Source organism: Cyanistes caeruleus, chromosome 2 (assembly GCF_971803275.1).
Source record: "Cyanistes caeruleus chromosome 2, bCyaCae1.hap1.1, whole genome shotgun sequence".
NCBI lineage: Eukaryota > Metazoa > Chordata > Aves > Passeriformes > Paridae > Cyanistes > Cyanistes caeruleus.
In genome coordinates this window covers 114915768-114939246 of record NC_141702.1, presented here as the reverse complement: position 1 = coordinate 114939246, position 23479 = coordinate 114915768, and the positions used below count along the sequence as shown (strand labels likewise).

The 23479-nt window shown below is 41.2% G+C and overlaps 1 protein-coding gene across 7 annotated transcripts in view; it reads right to left on the bottom strand.

Moving 5' to 3' along the window:
- TASP1 (taspase 1) overlaps positions 1-15211 on the bottom strand; it is an 85664-nt gene extending 70453 nt beyond the window's left edge. For 2 of the 7 annotated variants that reach the window (XR_015283885.1, XM_086879298.1), the window contains exons 1-6: positions 15115-15211; positions 12244-12461; positions 10472-10539; positions 8942-9010; positions 1214-1334; positions 22-106 (exon numbers count right to left, since the gene is read on the bottom strand). Coding sequence is in view for 5 of the 7 variants with exons in the window: in XM_086879298.1 (XP_086735424.1) it covers positions 22-106; positions 1214-1334; positions 8942-9010; positions 10472-10539; positions 12244-12388 (488 nt within the window). In the remaining 2 variants the exon portion in view is untranslated. Of the gene's footprint in view, positions 1-21; positions 107-1213; positions 1335-8941; positions 9011-10471; positions 10540-12243; positions 12462-14718; positions 14956-15114 lie in introns of those variants that run through there. The other 5 variants (XR_015283886.1, XM_086879299.1, XM_086879300.1 and 2 more) reach the window with 4 other exon arrangements.
- Positions 15212-23479: the final 8268 nt, after the last annotated feature.

Sequence of the window (23479 nt, the reverse complement as noted above, 5' to 3'; positions counted from 1 at the left end):
CAAGCAGAACAAAGCAATTACCAAGGTGGAATTCTGCCAGCAGAGAGTTTCCCCTTCTGCCCTTCACACAACAATCTATTTGCAACCGAAACTGGATTCTTGATTCCTAAAAGAGAAAAATTAGCAACAAAATGGGAACAAAACATTAAAATATTTTTCCTCATTGCACTATAGTGTTCATTTTGGCAGTGGAACTCAGCTTCCTTTAATTTCCAAGGGTTTGTCAAGTCATTATGAGACACCTTATGTTGCAATGTAGTAAGAACTTTTTCAGTTTTCCCTTGACATGCTGTTAGTAGTGACAAAGCTTTCTAGTCAACACGTCCCCCACTTTTTTTTAGAAGAACAAACCATATTGAAAAAGGGGGAGTGATCTATCATAGAAATCTCATGTAAAATCTATTGTATCTAAGGGCCAAAGATGTTTATAAGCATTAATTTTCCTAGGTGGAATTTTCATTTGGATCTGGCCAGAACAGAAATTACAGAATTCAGATTTAGCTGTCTCTCACTCTCAGTTTCCTTCTTCCTCTCCTTCCTTCCTTATCCTTGTTTTTGTAACAAACAAGGCTTGAAACACTTAATTTTACTATTTATTTTAGATTTATATCTACATGAGGAAGCTATTACCACAGTTTAGAACTATTCTAGGATAAAGAACAAAGCTTGAAATCTTGTCAGAAGAGCTGTTCAATAGTAACAGCTAAGGCCGTTCATGTACTTAGAATGAAACCTCAACAATCCCTGTTTGGGACTTCATATTTGTTTTATACTGAAAGCTAAAACTAGACAAAAGAGAGAAACACATTAGTTCTCATATTAAATAAGTTCCATGTGCAAATAAATGCCTGAGCACAAAACCAAATAAAAAGCCTAATTTAAATACTTGTATTTTTTAACAACTGAATTTTATTATGAAATTCAAATTCATCTGAGCACACTGAGTCCCACTGTGAATACTGTGGGGTATCACACAACTGTGCTACGTCAAAGGATTATCAGCAAACTAATAAGACAACATGTTACACAAAGAAATTAACACAAACCAGCACTTCAGGGAGCAGGAATGCCTCCCCTTTTTTTAAAGGAGTAGAATTTATTTAAACACAGCAGAATTTAAAATGTGCCCCCCTTCAAAACAATTACAAAAAAACCCCAAACTGATCTTTGCAGTTAAATCAGTAATTAGCTTTGTAATACATAATTAACATACCACTCAGTGCTCCAACTGCTCCAAAATTCAATGACTTTCCATCCATTATACTGGCATCGCACTCTATCTCACCCAGAAGGTTTAGGTTAGATCCCAATCCTGCATTTGTAAAAGGGGAATCCTAAAAATAAGAATGAAACACTATAAGGCTACATCCAAAACAGACTAGATCAAAACCTCTGTATAACTGATCTGATGACATCAATCTTGGTGCAATGCATTTTCTTGTTTTAATAGTTTAATCTTCCACAACAAAAACAAGGGCAATTTGAACAGAGCATCTAAAATTACTACCATGGACAGCTTTCATCTCTGGAGAGCATGATATATCTCAAATGTAATAATGCACTAATAAAAAACCAATTATCCAATTTAAGATGATCAGTTCCATGCAAGACAAAGCCTTACAATACGAGTGAAAATCTCTCCCTCCCCCAAAGCACACACTTAGCTTTGTCATTAACCCATCAGGTAACATTTAAATAACACCTTATAATCACTGCACAGACCAATCAACCTTTGAAACTCCTGAAATGACACCATAGCAAAACAGAACTGTCCTCTTTCTGAACATTCTGAGCCCATGACTGCAGCTCCACATGCAGAAATGAAGACCTAGCACAAACAATTCATTTTGTAAAACTCCTATTTGACTGTTAGCACAAGGACTGTGGTCTGGAAGCTTCTTGACTAATACTTCCATAGTAACTATGGAACAACATTTTAACAACAATCATAAACCTAGCTCCTTTTTTGTTAACACCTTCTGTGGCTTTTACGAAACCCAAGGTAGTCAAAGAGTAAGTTCTGCATGCTAGAACTAAACCCCATTTGTACCCCTCCATTTCATCAGAGGATCCCCATGACTTTAAAATGACAAAATTTCAAAGTAGCACAGTTCAGCAGTCTCACTGCTAACTCAATACAATCCCCTCTTCTAGATGCAAGGAATACAGGACAAAGAGAGATAATAGCTGAATCCAATCTCAGAGAGATGCTGCATGCTTTCAGAGTTTCCTATGTTTAAATTACAACAGTGTAACAACCTGATGTGACAAAGAATAATGTTTGTTTAATCCAAGTGTGAACATGTACTGCAGAGATATGACATCTCATTTCACTGATGAGTAATAAAAGCTGAATCAGGAAACAAATTACTGGAAACAGCTCAAAGTTCTGTCCTACAATTAAAATTAACTGGATGGATTTTGAACATACCAATTTGCAATGAATTTAAAGAAATAAAACAGAGGTGAGAACACAGAAATGAAAAATAAATCTGATGTCAATTAGCTTTTATTAACTTTCAAATGAACAAGTAGTGAGTAAATTCAAAATCTGTTCTGCAAGATGTTGATTCAAATTTACAGGGACATGTGAAGAGCTCTCAGTGTTTGAGTCATCAAAACACTATCTTTCTGAATAATCATGAATACAAGATCCCTGACTGATGCATAATCATCAAACTGGCCTTAATTTTCTGCTTTTTCCTTCTGAACCAGCACAAGATTTTATGCTATTTTATCCCACATCACAACACTTCTTCCAATTCACTGTCTATATTCATTTTGTTGTTCATTTTGACAGCTACACCTCACAGCAAATGAGACATTTGAAAACATTTTAGGATAATGCAACATTTACAGTATAGAGTGCACAAATAATTTTCTGTAGAAAAGGAATGGATGGGGAAAAATATGTTTAGAAACAGATGATGGCCTTCAAAAGGCAGAAGACTCCGAGTAGCTGCTGGCTTAGCTGGCTTCATTGCTCCCCAGGCTCTACAAATATGAAGAAAAATAAGTCAGTGAAGTTTAGAAAAAAAGGGAGCAGAGAAGTGGTGGAAGGAATTGAAAGCCAACGGTGAAAGGTACTTAGAAACCACAGGAACACCAGGAATGCTTAGGATGAACAATGCTTGCTCCTAGTGCTGTCCAAGTCCTCTGCCCCTGGGTAATCAGAGTGCAAAGACCTGTGAGTCTGGAGACAAATCTCTAATGTTCTGTTCCAAACACATTCACTCAGTGCATTATACTCCAAAGAATTAGCAAAGAGGAAAAAGGCTGTGCTCCACAGGTTTGTTGCTGCCACAAAGCAGAGACAGCTGTTACCTTAAGAGTAGATGTCATGGCCAAACAAAGGGAGTAAGGACCCATCAGAAAAGAAATCCTGGTAACACTGTCCAGAATCCCTCTGTACAAAAGGCACGAAGGTTTCTATCATCTGGTAAAGGTAATAACCAAAAAGGGACAGGGAAAAAGTACAGGATAGAGAGTTCCCTTTATTTCTAAGGATCTGTATGTGCTACATGCTTTGGCATAGCACCTTCACAGCATGACCTCAAGCATGCACCGAGAGATAATTTAATTACAGGATCTAAAGACAAAGAGAATGTCACCTATTTCTCCCTATGAAATATTCATCAGAATACTACAGAATTTTTGATAAATAACAACTCCACACCAAATTGCAGATGTCTCTTTGGTGGGGTAACTCTCATATTAGGACTCAGAAGGAATCTCACCAGTAACAACATGAGTAACTTCTCCAGGAAAAAGAAATAACGACCAAATTCCAAGCATCTGTTCAAAATTTCTGTGGAGTTTCAATTAGCTTTAGAATCAGATTGCATTAAATTAAGAAAACAGTCTCAGAATTCCTAAGAGGAAGATGGTTTAACTTCACACATCTGAAAGGCAATCTGAAAACAGCTTTAGAGAAACTGGGTGTGAACTCATGGAATTTCTGATATCTACCTGAGTGTCTCTGAGGTGAGATAAAAGCCTTTGAAACAAGGCAGGGGAAAACCTTTATTAAAAAAATGGGAACATGACATTCACACCTACTTCTGTGAATAGGTGAAGACATGAAATACACCACACAAATACAATCTCTTTTTGAAAACATTAATCTCTGCGAAGTCTGACCAAAAGATTTCAAGAGTCTGATATGCAAGTGGAGGAATATAATGTATGAACATTAAGGTGCATTTTGAAATGAAAATTCAAAACTTTTAAGGAATGCAGAAACATTTAACCAGAAGCATGAATACCTTCAAAGGGGGAAGAAACAAACTGTCCTAAGTGAGTCTGTTCATACCCTCAGACAGAAAAATGCAGCAAGACATGACTACCATAAAATGGGGAAGAACCCAAGCAAAGCATGTGTCCAGGAAAAGGAAGGACAGGAAAACAGAAAAAGGTATCTTCAGGAATATACTTTTATTAAAACCACAAGCAGCAATCAGCCTTTGTGTTTTTAAGGAAACTGAAAAAGACAAGTAAGCAAACCAAGACTGAGATTTGCATGTTAACAGCAAGCCTTGCTACCACAGAATAGTAAGCACAGAGAAAAGACAAATTCAAAGCATTTTAACAAAATATAACTCTTCAATTATGTGAAAAATATTAGACCTCCTGGCAATTACTCCACAAAGTATCTCTAACTTACCATGTAAACCTGTAGCAAAGGAGGTAAGAGAAAGCTTCGAGACCTGAAATAAGCTTTGTTTTCCCAAGTTATCCATCTTGCAAAAACTTTCAAACTTCTGAGGGTATCAGTTTTATTTTCAGAACCCTGTTTATTTCAAAATGTATTTATAAATGTTCTGGCAGCAAGTACAGGCATCCTGAAATTTCTATCTGTGGTCAAAGTTGGAATGCTTGAAGATGCTACTCAGCTCTGTAATACATCTAGGCAAATAGTTAAAATGCTCCGTTTTCAATTAACTTGAAGGAACACTCCATCCATGATACCGTTTTGGCCATGGCTTATTTGGAACTTCTAAAACAAATTCAAAGTCTACAGGCACTTCTTTCCACATACTGTAATTTTAAAAGTTATCTTTCTGTGAGAATTTCATGGCAATCAATATTCTACAAGGATGAGTCACATCCCTTTCAATTACACAAGCAAAAATGTTTTTAGACAACATTTTTGTCACAAATTACTTTCAGTCGCTCTGCAGCAAAACATCATAGTACTGCTTTTAACTAGAATTAACAACTTCCAGTTCATTACCCATTAGAAGTTCATCTACGGTGACTGCCTTAATACAACAAGGATGCTTCTGCTTGAAAGAGAAATCTTTGGGACTAAGACTGTATATTCAAAAGTCTTAATTGCTAGGCAAATAATTTTAAAAAAACCCCAAAAACAAAAACAGAGGAAAAAAACAATTAATCAAGAAAAATGTACTTTCACTGCAAAATTTTACTGACCACAGAACCACACTGCTTGAGTATAACAACAGGTCCAAAACATTCTTTGCACTGATCTGCAATACCAACATGCAAAATAAACTGAGCAGTTTCAGTAGCGAGGAGACTGGAAATGTGACATCCACTTCCCCATCAACCATATTACCTTCCAATTGAAATTATGTTCATAAAGAATATTCTACTAAAGTCAGATAAAGAAACAAGTAAGCTACATACATATTAATGAAGGATTACACTAAACTTAGAAACAATTTGAAATCTTCATCATTCTTTACAACCACTGTACATGACTGTCTCTAATACCTGACCTGTAGACTTCATTAAGTGCTCTATAGTCAAAAAAAAGCTTGAAATTGCATCATTTTCTCACAGCCAGACAGAAATGCAAATCCACATGTGGTTGTGCTGAAAACAGCATGTTTTAAGTGGGTTGTGTGGGGTCTCCTCCCCACCACAAAAAAAAAACGTGTTTAATAATTTTGTTGTGTTTCAACAAAAATCCAGGCATCATATGGTGCCTGATAGCAAGAGTGCAACAATTAACAGTACTGCAATAATGTCTTTGTAGAAGTAAACAGAGTAAATAATGAGTCTTATGAAATACCTTGTCCAGACCATTCTATTACCAGAGGCTGACAGAGGTAATACATGCATTTGTTTCTCTGCAATGCCAGAGTTCTCAAACCAGAAAAGATACCTGCCTTAATGACTTCATCAAATAAAGCTGATGCTTACGAAGACCAGCACAGTTGTTTAAACAATATTCTGTGTCAGTCCTGTTCCTTTGCAAAAGAAATTCACCTTTTCCTCTAGTTAACTCTTAGCATTATTATCATATTCACAGAACACCATTTCAATGAAGAGCTGCACTAGATCTGACAAAGGCTGTTCTTTCTGCACTTAGAGCCTGAAAAAATAAAACACAGACAGCATACCACAAGCAAACTGTCAGCTTACTCATAAAAGATCAAGAGCAATTCTTGTGCCTCAACAAGTCTTTGAAGTGATGCCTTTTGGATGAGCTGTAATCCTGTGTAACAGGAGTTCTGTAATTGAGTGGAACTGAAGAAAAAAATTAATCTTTTGTGAGATTTCCACGAAAAATTGTATGTGCCTTGCAAAGACTACAAATGTTTGGAATGCAGCATTAGAAGTCTGAGAGGACTGTGAAAGTGAATAAATATTTCACATAAACTCCTAGCAATGTGTCCTACAGAAACCAAAATATCAAGCAGTTACAGTCAGTATACCTTACAAAGAAATCTGTTATCATTTAATACAATTTTTTGTTGTTCTACGTCCTCATTTGTGTTACAGGGAGACAAGAAAACAAACAGTTTCACACAGATTTTTGTTATGTATTTGCCAACTTCAAATGCTAAAACACATTATGTTTATGCTAAAGCATAACCAAAAGGGAGTGACAGCTCACTAGAGAGACTGCCAACACAAACCTGTATTTTTACTCATAAAATCTTGCACTTAATAAGAAAAACCATTCTGATTGCTTTGTTAACTTGCCACGTGCAGCTTGTTTTCCACAGAGCAACAGAAAAACCACTGTTACTAAACCAGAAGATGCAGCTCCAGAAATGACAGATGTCTGGAGGTGGTGTTCAGAATGAGGTATGAGTAGATACAAACACAATACAAACCTTTCCCTATTTTGGAAGCTGACAGTCCTAACACTTGGGAGTTTCTCATACCAGATCAAAAAAACTGCCACTGCAAACCACACCATTTTCTGGCTTGGGTACAAATTTTACTTCTCCTCACTGTAACAGCCTAATTAACTACTTTAATCTGCAAGAATCCCAAATCCCAAACCCAGTACTCCCTATTCCAGTAACAGACAGAACCCTCAATTAAGAGATTATATAAATCACTTAACGAATAAATGAAAGCAAATAATTGCATTAATGACTGCAGTAAAACCTGAATAAAATAACATTTTATCTTAAAAATGGGAAAAAGGAAAAAAAAAAAAAAGGTTTTGTGCAACGGAACAAAAAAATACTACCTAAGACAACTGCAGAACCAGAAAGTGGAATGATAGAAGGCATCAGTACAGTAGTAGTAAGATAGGTAAGGAGAAAAAGGTTTCAGATTGGAGTAATTGGAAAAAACCTTTTTCATTTCATCTTAAAGCCACAACTTGTTCTACAGAAGCTACTTCAGAGTATTTAAATCTACTAAAGTAAAAGTCACTCAGGTATAACAAAAACGTATTTACCCCAGACAGCTGCAAAGAGATCTATAACTGTTCAGTTAAGCTTCTCAAAGTATGTTTTCCTCTGTAGCTCAGGAAGTCAATAAAAATCACAACCCAAAGTAAATTTTTATTTTTGTTTTCCACTGAGAAGGGGGTTGACACACAAACCAGTCTCATGGAGTGAGAGCAGCCTCAGTGAGCTTAGGGAAGTGCATCATAAACAATTCCATTAGAGAGAAACCCACTGCTTTCTGCGAGCTATACTCTAATGTGTAAGATAACACATGAAAGCATGTTTGAACAGCTCAGTGAGACCCACAGGAGTGCTAAAAGCCAAGGCACTTGCCAAGTTCACAGTGTGACTGAAGCCTTGGCTCCACGTCAGCGTGTCTAACACATACCGAAGTAGGCACTTACTGCCTGCCTTACGCTAACCCCATCAAGTACATTAATGAACACTTTCCCAACATCTGGGTAAGCAAATCCAGTGCTAATCCTCCTGGAATACTACCATAAATTCCAAGAGCAGGAAATTATTTTTACAGCACAACACTTACCTTACCTTCATTTTTTTACTAATAAAGTTGGAGAGGAAGAAGCAATTACTGCTTACAGGAGAAGAATAATACCTATTTCCATCATTACAGTCATGATGGATTAGTGGATCTGGGACAATGACCAAACTGACTCATTTACCTCCCAGAAATGTTTAGCTTTACTCACTTCTGTATTATTTCACAGAGACCTTCACTGAAGGCAGATACTATAAAAATCCCATCACTCCAAAAAGACACTTTTCCAAAAAACTCACCAGCAGCTGCTCATCAAGATGTTCCGTCGTAATTAACAAGTACTGTTTTGAAATACAAGCATTACTTGCCCTATTCCTCTGCACACATTTTGTCATAATAATCAGAACCAGTAGGATATTTCTCCCCTCTCTAAGAAGCAGAGCCAGAACAATCTGTCTGTAGCTCAGCAAGTCAGAAATAAAGTTCCTTACAAAGTGTTCAATAAGTCTTTAATCACCACATTTATTCCTAAAGGGTAAAGACTATCTGATAAGGCATACCTAAGATGACAACCAAACAGCACCAACTAGAAAACTTTTATTCAGTTTGCATTGTTATAAAGTACTTAAACATATTTACACCAAAATATAGTAGAAAAGCAAAAGATAAAATTAATGCAGTACAAAAACAAAAATCCACTGAGAGTTCCCATTTAATATCCCCCTACAGAAATGTCTGGTAAGATTTACCCAAGATATATTTACTAGTACTCAAAAATTCATACCTCTAATTCTATAAGTGCTGCAGTCACTGCATCTGTCGCAAGAGCACCAGCCTGTAGCTTTTCAATTGCCTGTAAAACAGAAGTTTTAGCTGATGATTAGGAAATTCTATTATTCTGTGACTGAGCCCTACATTTTCCAACTCCTGTGTAAAACAGAATCTTCACCAAATTAGTTTAAAATGTAAGAACAAGAGGCACTGGAAAAAGTCAGTATGAATAACACGAGGGCAGATCTGCAGGTATGATTTCACTACTATGACATTGTGATGCTGCATTTAATAGCTGATTTCTACACAGTCAAATTTATATAAAAATAACTTCTTATACTTGATGCCCTCAAACACCAAATGTTTCAGTCAATATGTTTCAACTTTTTCTTCCAAAATTCAACAAAAACTTCTAGTACCATATATAGAAATTACCATAAAATTGAAGAGAATTTCACAACTTCATCTAAAAGCCAACACAAATCAAGTAAGATAATGTTACCTTCAAATTATATACACACACAACAATGAACTTGTAAAGCCTAATAGTATTTATTAGATCCATACTGAACAAGACCTTACAGTCAAGCTTTCTCAGGGAACACCAGAAAACAACTCTGCCTGCAAGAAAAACCTGAAATTGTTTGTTCTTCACAGAAGTTATTGATGTTGGCTACTCAGCTGAAGAGCAGCTACACAAAATCTCAAATTGGACTTGAATTCAACAGCAGATCTCACAAAACTAGCTGGAAAATTACTTTAACCAAGGCTAACAAAGCCAGTGTTAAGTTTGTTTGATTTGTGAGGCCTCTCATTACAAAATTAGATTGGTATTAGGATTGAGCAACAAACTGTAACACAAAGTGATAATTATCAGAGACCAACTCTGAGACTCTTCTAAAAACCCTGCCAAGCTCCCAAGCTCCTTCTCCCTGGAGAAAGCAAAAGACATTAAAATTTTTAGAGAGAGGTCTTCCAGCTACTCATTCAACACTTAAATGACAGGACTTGCCAGTTCCAAAGCAAAGTTCTTGGAAGAGATGAAAACATATTAATGTCAATGGAAATGAAAGTCTTGCCATTTCTCCCTTTCCAACTTGGATTTCTTTGGTTTTGTTCTTCCTGTTTCTACCTCCCTTTCTATTAAGAGGGTAAGAGCTATCAAGAAGAAAATAATTCTAGAAACCCCTGCATTCACAGAGCAACTTGGATGCTAGAGTTTAAACAAACTCCACAGAGTGGAAGAAATCAAAATACAGACACCACATTTAGCTCCAGAAAGCCCGGAGAAGTGCAGGAAGCTGCAGGAATACCCCTTGTAGGTACCAGCGTTATCCCACTGTTCCTTTGGTACATGCTCTTTCCCAGCACTGATGAGGATGTTGCTGCATCTCATGGCCACACACTGTCCTGTCTCTATCTCATGTTAACTGTTTCTGCTCCATTTTCCCCAGTTCCCTCTATAAACACATACAGCACGAGCAGCTAAGTCCAGATACCTCTTGTGTACCCAGTCCAGGACTGTGGAGCTGGTGACACGTACCTTCTGGCAGGCTCTTTTGCACACATGCTTGTACTCTTTAGCTTTGGATTCGGAATGATAACCTGCACCTGCAATTGAAGCAAATGGAAAATATTTTATAGTACCTGGCTAACTACAGCCTGTAATTCACATAGAGATTTAAGACATAGGCAGATACAGTGTTCCTTATTCTGGATTACATTGGCATTTCCTTTTTCTATCAGTGATTGACAACTTCATGCATTCCAACACTGAATCAAACACACTCAGTAAAATACAGGATACAGATCATATATCCAAAAGCATGCAGGTATAAATATCAGCATCAATCTCTTCCTATAAAAACATTCCAAGAAATTCCAGTTTCACTCATTCTTAAGAGGATGTCCAGCATAGCTTTTTACTTTACTGTCCATTATTGGACAGTAAAGTTTTAAGTTCAAAATTTTGACTTAGTATAATCTTTTTATCATAATTACCATTCTGCTCATTTTCTCATGTTTTGCTACATTTTTATAGCTTGTTACTCCTGACTTAAAACAAGAAGTTCCTCGAAATGAAGATCATGCAGATTTTTCACTTTTTTCTTATTTTCAGTCTTTATCCCATTGTATTGAACCATTCTGCCTCATTTTGAAGCCACTGCCCCTACTTTCATACCTGAAAAATTTATCAATTTGTCACCATTCAACTATATGCAGCATCAGAAAAACAAGAGTGGCACACTTATACTTAAAATCTACTTCTGTTTTACCAGGCTTTGCACCTAAAAATGTGCCTTCACCTCAACTTCCCTTTGCTCACCCTCAGAAATATCACTTATTAGAAACTCTAACAAAATAAGTTTTAACACTAATACCAGAATGAAAGCAGAGGACACTATACTGAGTGTCAGTCCAGTAAAGGACACTATATTAAGCAATCTCATTTGCCCTTAAAATAGAATACCAGGGTCATCAAACGTGAACCCAGAATAAATTATTTGAGGTTTGGGGTTGTTTTTTTAACCTTAATTATTTTATACAGCAAGTAAAATGTTGGCTTTTCAAATATTTTAGGCATGACCAGGCCAGTTTCGTTTATTTCACGTCATATATTCACACAGATGCTCAGAACAAATCTACACCCAGATATAAGCATTGTTAATTTCATGATTCATAGTATTTAATAAAGACCCCATGAGAGAAGAATTTATGAGCAACACACACATAATATTTTGTATCAGATCTGAGCAGAGGAGCCGTTCATTTTAAATGGAAAGAATAAACAGTACCTCACTTAAACATGAACAAGATAAAAAAAAGTAGACTTGGAAGAAAAATGTCAGAAGGGTAAAAACAGTTCTGCAACAAAAAGCCCAAGGAAATTTGAGAAGATCTGAGCTGGACTGACCTCATGGACAAGCTAGACAAGAAACCATCAGTAATGAAACCACTGTATTTCATCCTTCTGTAGATAAAAGAAATGGACTGAATTATCTCCCTCATTCTGTAGGTTTGCTAAGCTTAGCAGACAACTGCAGAATATGATATTTTATAATCATTCAAATTTGGAGGTTTTCTTTGTCAAACAGAACAAAATACCATCCAGAACACCAAAATAGCTACATTTTTATTCAGGGTTTATTGTGCAACTTCCAATCAAACTTCCCATTCTGAGACTTGCCCACAGAGTTAATGTCACTTTATTAGCACACTAGAAGTCCAAAGCCACTATAAAATTTTTGTTGGTAATTAGTTTGATATCAAAATATGCATTATTTTCATTCCACCTGTTCTTCTTCCACATCTTACCTGCATGGACAAGCACAAATCCCACTCGTTTCCCTCTTTGGGTTTGCTTTGCTTCGGGCTCTTTGACCACCACTTTTACAGCTGTAACCTGAGATGATTTGGAAGGTAATACTTCTACTGAACTTATCCCCTTCTCCATGATCATACATTAGGATCACCATCTTCTACTGGGAAGGAGCACACTTCCACTCAAAAAGAAACTCCGGAGAGAAATCATCCTAAAACCAGATCAAACGTATATGTTAGACACTGATTTTAAGATACGAATTTCACACAAATAACCTCAGAAAGAACTTTTGGGAGAGAGGTTTGAACCAAGGGGAACACACCTCTCCAAAACAAGGCTTAGAAGTTCAGCCCCTTCCCTAGCCATTAATGAGACCTAAAATAATCAAAGTCCATGTTGCAAGCTGAAAGCAGCCTTTTCACTACAACAGAAATGATCTTGCCATACACTGGAAGGAACTATCAACATAAGTTTTGCTTTCCATGGTGTCCTGTTTTTCCAATAATACAACTAATTTCTTCACCCATCACATCTAACTAGCACATGAATAACCCTTTAAAACACCACACTTTTTCCTTTCTTTTGCAGAGAATACCTGTTTAAGGTCCTATAATGAACTCCTATTCTTCTATACTGTTTCATCCCATCTCCTTATAATTCCCCACTAATTTGCAGCAGGAAAAGAAAAAAATCAATTAACTTCTTTTTAATGACAAAGTATTTCCAAGACAAAAATCGAGTAAGCCTAAAACAGTCAAATAGTGTTTGTCTGGGAAAGCAGAACTGCCATGGTTATTAGTGAACCTCAACATGCTTAAGTCAAGCTCAAATAATTTAGTAACTATATTGGTTTTGATGGTTACCCTTAAGATGTTAAGAAAATGAATGTTTATAGAAAGCTAGTGGAAATATTGTCAGTATTCTCTAGCACATGAAACAAAAAACGTAATAATACAGAATGCTGTATTTATCAGGAGTTGCCAAACTCTCTGTATTTACTGCTGCTCCTATTCACAGCTTATTACATATTAAACCTGTCACAAAGCCATTTGTCTAGTTCAGCAGGTAAAATAGAAACAGAAACATTCCACACACTGAATTACTTAAGCGAAAAGCACGTAGTGTTAATGCAGAAATGGAGAAAACTTCTGTAATATCTAAGACAGTTTCTATATTAAGAACCAGATGAATTTCAAGGTCCTTTCCAATCCAAACCATTCTCAGACTCTACACCTCTATGCTACAGTATAATGTCTATCACTCCAACCATCTCAAAAAGGACTTTGTAACCCAAGAACATTGGAAGGTGAACAGAGGTGGAAAAATGAGATGTTTAATGCATAAGACTTAAACCACTGACTTTGCAAATGCTATATGGCTTACTCCAGCAATTAAATACCTCTCCATTTAAATGGCCCAAAGTATGCAAGTGATGTTTAGCAAGATTCAGCACTGCCACGGAACAAACCAACTGGTTTGCCGTAAGTATTCTTTTAGTAAGAAGAATCAGCACAGCTCTGGAGGAAGTTATTTATTTAACATAATTTCTTCTTAAATGCTAAACATACCTATTAATTGTCACACATTTATAAATTTATTTTCCAAAATTAAGTATGAACTTATTGTTATAATTACATATGTCCTGACACAAAGTGAAAGGTCACTACAATACATACGCCTTACAGAGAGAAAGAATGTTTATGGATTACATCCAATTGTAATGGTCACTTGGAAAAACTTCAGTGCTAAAATTCAAGTATTCATCATGGCATCTACTTCCTTTTTACCAATAATAGTAAAGAAGGCTCCAGCAACCACTGATCCTCTTTGCTGCATCTTCTTATACCCTACAGAACACCACTTCTGCAACAAGGGCATAGCATACACTTCAGTAAAGAGACAGAGAAGGAAGTAAGGAATTTAAACTCTCAAAGGAATGGAAGAAATAGTGTGGTGGTAGGGAAAGCAATAATGATGACAAAATGGCATTGGAAAATTAAGATGAAGATGTCACTTAAAAACTTACTAACAGTGTAACTGCAGGCTGAAAATCCCAGTTAGGCCTTTGCGTACAGCTGGGTCTAAGGATGTGTTTATTTCTACAGAGAACATACAGGCAAACCTAGCTCTCTCGTTTGCTTCCGTTTGTAACACTTCCTCCACACCAACTCAATTTTCTCAAACCCCTCCCAGCTCAAACTGTTCTTCAAGTCCTCTTACATTTCATTCACAAACCTGCTGCTTCCACTTGTTAAGCTCACACTGGACCCAACTTTTCCCTTTCAAGCCTGCTCTAGGATTTATCAGTTCTCCCTTCCCGAAGTCAGGAAGCGGTCATACTTCCAACCGCTCCTGACTTCATTCCTCCTTGCTACGCATTCCCAGCTCTCCATCTGTGCAGCGGCAGAAACGCTGGAGGAACACACAGCAGCGTGACTGCTGGAGAACGGGAACCAAAACGACCTTACCGAAACAGCCAATGCCCTGACTGCACTGCTAAAGTAACTTGGACTCCTAAAGGCGCCGGGAGAAGCACAAACCCACGCGAGGGTCAGGCCGAGGCAGCCGCTGCCGCCCGGGGCGCCGCCGCAGAGCCCAGAGCCCCTCAGGGAGCGGCCATGGACCTCAGGGAGCGCCTCCATCCGCATCCCGCTCCCGCCGCCCGGCCCGTGACGTCACCCGGGGCAGCCCCCGCCGGCGGACGCGCGGACCGCCCGAGCCCGCGCGCGGCCGCCTCGCGGCGCCGCCCGCTCCCGGCCCGTTCCAGGCGCGGGCGGCCCCGCCGGCAGGACGCGGGGGAGCGGCCGTGCCGGCAGGGGCCGGAGTGGCGGGTCAGGGCAGCCCCGCGGCGGCACCGCACTCACCCTACACCGCCGCCATCCGGGACAGACCGCCCGCCCGTTGCCTCGGTGAGCATGAGGCGTCCCGCCCCCGCCCCGCGCCCATTGGCCGGGCCGCGCCGGCGGCCGGAAGAGGCGCCAGTGTTGATTGACGTTCCGCGGGGCCAATGGCGCGCGGCGCGGGCAGGGCGGGGCAGCGCTCCCCGCTCCGGTCCGAGTGTGCCATATACGCATATATCGACAGGCAGGACACGTACATATCTACACATGTGACTTCTGATCGCTGCTCAAAACTAACCTTCCTGGTTAAAAATACATATATTTCATAATAGACTTGCTAGGAAATCCTCGCAACAATCAGATATTTTACATCTTCCTGCTTCAATGAGCATTTGGCTATTGTGTTTTGCTAGAGATATTAAGTTTTTATTAATTTCTGTCCACTTTGTTGTAGAGGTGACGCATTGTTTTCTGAAGCTGCTTTCCCAGCATCAAGGACAGCTATATATGAATCCCATTTCCATGGTACCCTTTCAATCGTCACTATCATCAGTCCTGGGAACCAACTGTGCATATGTGAGACACTCCATTATCCCTGTCCACACTATCCACTGTTCCCAAAGTGCATCCACACTTCCAGCCCCTTGCTCCTCTTCTTTGTAGAACCATGAAATTAGTCCAGATGTCCTTATGGATTTATATTGCAGATTTATTTTAGCTAATACCTCAATTTCTCATTTGCAAAGCTCAGCCTTTTAAAGCTGAAACTCTAAAGCTTCCATTAGGTCAAGATAAAGTTGTTCTGTTTGAAGAATTCACTTGATCTCTTCCTCAAGCTCCATCATGAGAAAGGATATACATTATACAAAAGATTATCCTGACCCCTTTAGATGAAGTAGATTTTAACTCCTTAGTTTTGTTTTCCATATATCTGTTAAACTGGTTCCTGCAACAGTGGACAGTATCATTCATTCTCTGCAAACAAGATGTCAGAAAATCACCTGCTTCACCCAAACTAAAACTTTTGCAAATGAAATTTCTATGGTACCTCTCTGACAAAAAATTAATTCACTACTAATAAAAGCTGTCTTATTTAATAAGTCATTTTAATAATAATAAAAATCTGTATGAGTAATCTTGCAGTATATTGCTCCATTTGCCTAGCAGGTGCCGTTTTGTCAATCAGAGAAAAGCGCTGCCTCCTCGTCTAGGTCCTTCCACACGTCCTTGTTCCTTGCTCTCTGGAGCGCGTCCCCCCGCAGGCAGCGCTGGCGCAGGTGCCTCAGGAAGCTCTTGCTGGAGGCCGAGTTTTCCTTCTGGCTGACCCCGTCACTGAGGGGCGAGCAGCCAGCCAGGCAGCAGGTCCTTGGCCCTGCTGAGGGTGCCCGGGCCTTCTCCTGGGAGACACAGGGCAGGGGCGCGATCGAAGGGGCACAGGGGCTGCAGGGCCGGGTCCCTTGGGCTCTCCCGGGGAATCTGGGGCCGGGCCGGGCCGCTCCAGGCTGCAGGTTGTGCGGAGAGGAGCTCGGGCAGCTTCTGTCTTGTTCTGGTGGCTCGGCCTGCCCTTGTTTCCTCCCGGGAGCGCGGGGGCTGAGCCCCACCTCTGCCTTTGGGCTCGGGCACGGGGCTGGGAAGAGGCAGAGGAGCCTCGGTGCCTGCCCCGGCTTTCCTCTGCACGGGGGCTGCCTCTCCTCGCCCTACGCGGTGTCGCTCCCGGCCCCCGGCACCATCCCAGCTGCCTGGTCGCCATCCCTCACCTCTCTCAGCTGCCTCTGGGCCTTTCTCCGCAGGCTGCAGCCGAGGCAGAGCGCGGCGAGCAGCAGGGACAGCGCTAGGACGGCACAGCAGCGCATCTGCACGGGCCACAGGCCGGCACAGCCCGTGCCGGTGCCCGGCTGCCGCGCGTCCTGGGCTGGCACGGGCAGCCGGGCCGTGCTCCTGGCGGGACCGCTGCGAGCTCTGAGCGTGCTGGGCAGCAGCCAGGCCAGGCAGAGCCCCAGGAGCGGGGAGAGCCCCGGGCGGAGCATGGCGGAGCTGCCCCAGGAGCTGTGACCTCTCGGCCTGAGCCCGAGCTGAGCCGGGCAGTGCCCGCGGGCTCTGTGCAAGGTGCTGCCATCAGCTGCGATGTCACAGGGCTGCTGCCGGGCAGCCAGAGGCTGGGAATGGCAAGGCAAGGCCAGGCCTGAGCGTCTGAGCGAGTGGCTGCTCTATGTCACTCTGCCATTGAATTTGAAAATTAAGATAGAGATGCCACTTAAATGCTAACTAGAAGCATAACTCCAGACTGAGAATCCTAATTAGGCCTTTGCATATACTTGGGTCACATTTATTTTTTCATATGGTTGATTTACCTCAATAATTTCATAATACTTCCTCCTCATCTGGTTAATTTTGTCAAACCGCTTCCATTTCACAATATTATTCATGTCCATTTATATTTCATTTAGGAAACTGCTGCTTCCACTTTGTAAGATCATACTGGACCCATTCTTTCACTTTCAAACTTCTGGTATTTATCAGTTCTCCTTTCTGGCTGATCAGGATTTCATCAATCCTGATCTTGATCCTGCTTGTCATACAGTTTGCTGTTCTATATCTGTATAGCTAATGAAACAGTAGAGGAGGAATACACAGTAATGTGATTGCTGAAGAACACGAACAAAAATTATTTAAGGACTTGAGGGTGCTGGTGTATGAGAGGCTGGACATGACAATGTGCTCTGTCAGCCCAGAAACCAGCCCTGTTCCAGGCTGCATCCAAAGCCCTGTGGGCAGCAGGGGAGGGGGGATTCTGCCCCTCTGCCCCACTCAAGTGTGACCCCACCTGCAGTGCTGTGTCCACACCTGGGGTCCAGCACAGGAAGGACATGGAGCTGTTGGAGTGAGGCCAGAGGAAACCACCAAATTGATCAGAGGGATGGAGCAGCTTTCCTTGAGGAAAGGCTGAGAGATTTGGGATTGTTCAGCCTGGAGAAGGCTCAGGGGTGACCTAACTGTGGCCTTCTGGTACCTGTAGGGAGCCTGCAGGATGGAGATGGATTATTCACTAGAGCATGGAGTGACAGGACAAGGGGAAATGGTTTCAAACTGAGAGAGAATAGGTTCAGATTAGATATTAGGAGGAAGTTCTGAGCTGTGAGGGTGGTGAGGCCCTTGCACAGAGAAGCTGTGGATGCCCTGGAAGTGTTAAGGCCAGGCTGGATGGAGCTCTGAGCAACCTAGTCTCCTGCAAGGTGCCTAAAGCCCTGACTGCACTGCTAAAGTAACTCTGAATCCTAAGCAGGCGCCGGGAGAAGGACAAACACACGCCAGGGTCAGGCCGCGGCGGAACCGCTCAGCCGCTCGCTCCCCTCCCGCCCGGGGTCCCCGCCGGGCCCGAAGCCCGCCGGGAGGGGCCGGGGAGCGGGCGGAGCACAGGGGCGGGCAGGGGCTGATGCTCCGATGTCCGTGTCTCAGCACTTTGTTCTCAGCGCCTTCAGGTTTCACAGAGAGGCCGATCCCGGCGGACCGAGGCGCCCTGGGGCGCCGCCTCTTCCTGCCGCCTGGTCCGTGACGTCAACAGGAGAGGTTAGTGACGTCACTCTGAAAGACTCCTGACGTCACCCGGGGGGCCTGCGCGCTGCCCTCACGGCGCTGCCCTCACGGCGCTGCCCTCACGGCGCTGCCCTCACGGCGCTGCCCTCACGGCGCTGCCCTCACGGCGCTGCCCTGTGGGCCGTGTCCTTCCTTCCCAGCTGGCAGCCGGCAGGAGCTCGCCCGCCAGACTTGGGTTTTTACAGGGAATTCCGACAAACTGTGTTTCTGCAGCACTTGCTATAGGAGTTCCTAGTAACACTAATTTCATTCACTAGCCAAAATACATTTCGTAGCAAATAGTAACTAGCAACAGATTGCTTATGCTTCCTGTCGTCATCAAGAGAAGTGCTGTTTGCTTTAATGCTTGTGGTGAACACAGGTTATATTGTGTATTAAACATTAGCAGGAACTTGCACTGAACTGGTGAGAGCCAAAGAAAGAATCATAGAACTACAGAATGGTTTGGGTTGGATGGAGCCTTTAAAGAACATCTAGTCCAAACCCCCCTGCTGTGGATAGCGACATCTGGAAACTAACTTTTTCACCCCCAGATTTGATTCCATCTCCACCACATCCTAATCATCCTAGATAGGATCTCCCCCGGGAATTCAGAAGGCTCCTTCCTGGCCTGCCTCATAGTCACAGAAACCCTTTCTGTGGCTTTTTTCCCAATAAAAATATGCTTCCACTTTTGTATTATTGACTTCTTTTTTCAAAGGCCAGCCTTACATTTTTTTAGCAATGCAAAATATGTCAGGAACAAATGCAAGCCTTTTTCAACACAAGTTTTTGGCACACAAAACTATGTGGCTTTTGGACAGCAGCTTTTGTCTTCCACATTACCAGGTGCTTCCTATTCTGTTGGACATAACTACAAGGAAATAACATGCAGTCCACAAACCCTCAGGAAATCTTTGGCCTTCCTTGACAGATTTTAACCTGAGGTCCAAATCCCAGTTGTGAGTTGCTTTGTTGCCATATTTTTTTCCCTTTGTTTTATTTAAAACCCTGGTTATTCTTGACAGTGCTGAAGTGAACCAAGGAGATTCCTCAAAGTACTTTTTGTGCTTCTCAGATGGCAATAGGTACATTTGAGCTAGGACAGACTGATTTGAGGGAAAAGGAAGGTATTGTGGAAGTGTTGCACTGCACTTGTTTTCTGGCTGCAGCCCTTCCTCGATGTGCAGCATTGGCCACCACCAAGGCAGCTTTCATTTGACCTTGTTCATTCAGCTCTCCGTCCTGTGTAAGGTCCTATGCACCCTCTGCCTCCCATTTTCCCTTTCTGTGTCCAGCTGTTAGGTCTGTGGCTAAGAAAGAGGCAGCAGGTGTAGTCTGACTCTCAGCTACACATGTTTTGACTTGACCTGACTGTCAGATCTCCTTGAAGTTGGCAATAGGTTCAAGTTACAAAGGTAGGGCTGTCATACTGATAGATAGACAATATCACAGAGCCCCTCATTCTTTAGCAGGGAAGCTAAAGCCTTGTCAATGTTTGGTCCTATACCGTTTTCCAGAACTGGATTTCAAATCCAAATGTCTGTTTTCACTTGTTTTTTTATGCCTTTACTTAACTTGTCCTCTGCTGCTGGTGACAGTTTTCAAACTGGCCAAATATTTATTGGGGCTTTTTCCTATTTTCTGGTCCTTACTCTTCTGTAGATTTGTGTTGCTACTTCCATAAAAAGGTGATCTCATTCTGTAAATCGTTCCTCAGCATCCAGGTTTGAAATGAAAGGTTTTCTTCATTCCTTTTGCAAAGATTCCAGCTGTGTTTTAAAGCCTGTGGGTTTTGGGGCTTTTTTGTTCTATTTCTTGTTGGTTATTTTTGATTTCTTTTTGCACTTTGTCTTTTGAAGTACACTCTACTGGTTTTACTTCCTAATATTATAAAGAGCTTATCCACTCTTTTAATTTATTCTGGGTAAAAGTGGCTAATCAAGTCCTTAGACTTCAGTGAGGTTTCATGAAAGCCGTTCCAGGCAAGAAATACCTGAACCTTTGGTTTGGGAGGTTTCAGTGCTTTTGGAAACTTGTTAGGGACAAAGATGCTGGGAAAGGACAGTAGAAGAGGAGAAGACTCACATCCCTTTTTTATCCCTTTTAACCCAGGTGAGAGGACACCCTTAAACAATCAATTAAAGACAACTTCAATGCTTTAATGAAGGATTTGTCAGGAAAGTGGCCACGAGGAAAAGAGAAAAAAACAAACTAAAAAGACAAGCACATAGAAATACAGCCCTATATGTACCATTCCAGTTTCAGTTAGGAACTTTGTAACTTACTTCTAAAGTCAAGAGAAAAAGAAGCTGAATGCACCAATAAATACAAAGAGGAACTGTTTCTGGATGATGGCATGCAAGAGGAGAACAGCAGCTGAAGGCTGGAATCAATCCACTCAAACACCACATCATCAATCCCCCTGAAAGACTGGCTGATCCTTGCAGGTAGCATAAATAAGCCTGCAGTCTTCTCCAGGCATGCTTGTTGCTTCCTCTCCAAGTGAAGAGGCCCCTTCTTTGACTTTCAGCCAGTAAAATAATGTTTTTTCCAGATAATGAGCTACTTCAGATGAGGAAAATACTCTAGCATCCTGGACCTGTCTATTTAGCATTCCACTTACTCCCCGCTGCTGAACGCCCACACGCGATTATTTCCAACGCTCATTCCATTGCAGCTCAGAAAGCTCTAACTCGGTGTGATTGTGATCTGTCAGCCAGCTTTTCAGGGGGGCCAGATCATAAGACACGGGACTTTTGAGAAATGCAACTTCAAAACATGCGTTTGTTGCTTGTTGCCAAAATAACCACAAGTAAATCCCTGCAAGGTTTTGTCTTTATTCCTTGAAAAGTGAGTTAAATGCGTACTGGGTCCGTACTGGCCACTGCAGTAGGCAGGACAATCATCTCCCAATGACAGCTACAAGAAATCAGGAAGCCAAGACTCACAGAAAAGTGGTTTTCAGAATCAGAGAACATTTTTCTTCATGCCCACAAAGTATGGTGAAGGTTCAAATATGACAATTTAAAAATACATATTTAGGTCAAATTGGAGACTAAGTAATTCCTGAACGAGGTTTTCTCCACAGGTTGGATCATCTCATTATTGCTACGGATTTTTGGCCTGCGTGGTTGCTCTCTGCAGCTCTCCATGGCTAATGATTTAGTCCAAACTAGAGATGGTTTATTGCACTCAGGCTATGATATGATTTCAGTAGCGCTGTCTTCACACCATCCTGCTCTTCAAATTCTGTGATACTGATCCCATTGCAACAGAGAGACTTCAAGATTCCTAAATTCACTATAATTTAAGAATAATTAGCAGAATCATTCTCTTACTGGGGAAGTTCTGATCTGCAAGATACAAAATGAGGAAAAAAATATCCGTTCTCATCCCTCTGACAAGCTCACAAGCTCTACATGAGCTCTATCAGCAAATTCACATTTTGGTGGAGTTGAGATCAGTACAAAAATCAATGCAGGTTTATTTTATTAGGAATTTTCATTTTTAAACTCATCTTAATACATAATTACATTAATTATTATTACCCTTTTTCTGTATTTTGTACCTTCTGTCTTTAAAAAAATGTAACTCACAGTAAAACAAAACAGTTATTCCGTGACAAAATCATCTTTGTTTACCAAGGCAGCTTGCTTTGCTATCAAAGGTGAATTTGGGGCCTCTTAAGGAAAGCAGATAACTTAAGTGATAGATTCATATTCCTTTTAAGTGTGGTCTGCTACACCTGTTTTTATTTTACTACATGAGTGTTGCAGTAGCTGGATGGCCACCACACTGTGAAGCATTTCTATTTCTCTGCAGAGGGCATACAGAGCACAGAATTGCTCCCTGCTAACCCTTGGGATGTTCACTCAAGTTCCCAGTCTCCTCTTCTGGACTGAGGTGATCATCCATCCATGAGACAGGTAAGCTTCTGTGGAGCATAAAGGTTATGGCTTTTATTTCATTAAAATAAATGGAAATTAATACCTTGATGATAAAATAGTTATTTTGTGAAGGTGAGCACTTGGACATCAAAATATAGAATAATGAAGACTGTTTCCCCTAACATGGTATTTTCATGTCAGATTAGAGATTAAAGAAAAGCATCTTTTTAAGTAACTGCAACAAATGCCAGAGATTATTTCACATGTACTGTGCTTGATTTTCTCTCTGATGTGGTGGTTTTGGTTCCTAGGCACTTGTACTTAGTTTCTTCATAGGGAGCTCTAAAATTCAACAAACAAGAAATATGTAAACAAAAATGTCCATCTTCTGCTTGATTCAAGAATTGCAGACCTTCTTCCCCCCCTCCAACTGCAAGGACACCCATAAACTCTTGGCCAACACCAGAGGCATTGCTCATCACTGCACATCTCCTCAGGCTCTCTCCCTTCTGATGCTCCTCAGTCCTTACTTCTGCTGTGGAAAAGAACCAACCTGTCCCTAAGTCCTCCAAAGCCCAAGGCACCCATTTTTGGGCCAGCTCATGTACCAGCTCCCTCTCTGAGTGCCCAGGCATTAACCCCAGGGTAAAAGCAGACAAGGCATTGAGGAAGTGAAGCAGCTTATGCTTGAGGGTTTTGCATTCCACACAACTGATTTCAACTCTTAGTCACAGCCACCCTAAACCTTTGCTATTCCCAGTCCTTTTGGTAATCATTTCTGTTAACTTGCATTTTTCATGGACCACCTGCCAGCCCACACACACTGCTGACTGCACTGGGCAGTTTTCTGTTCACACTTACAATGCCTGTCCTTGATCCCACTGTCAGAAGTCACCACAAAGCCCATCTGCCTCAGCTGTCCTTTC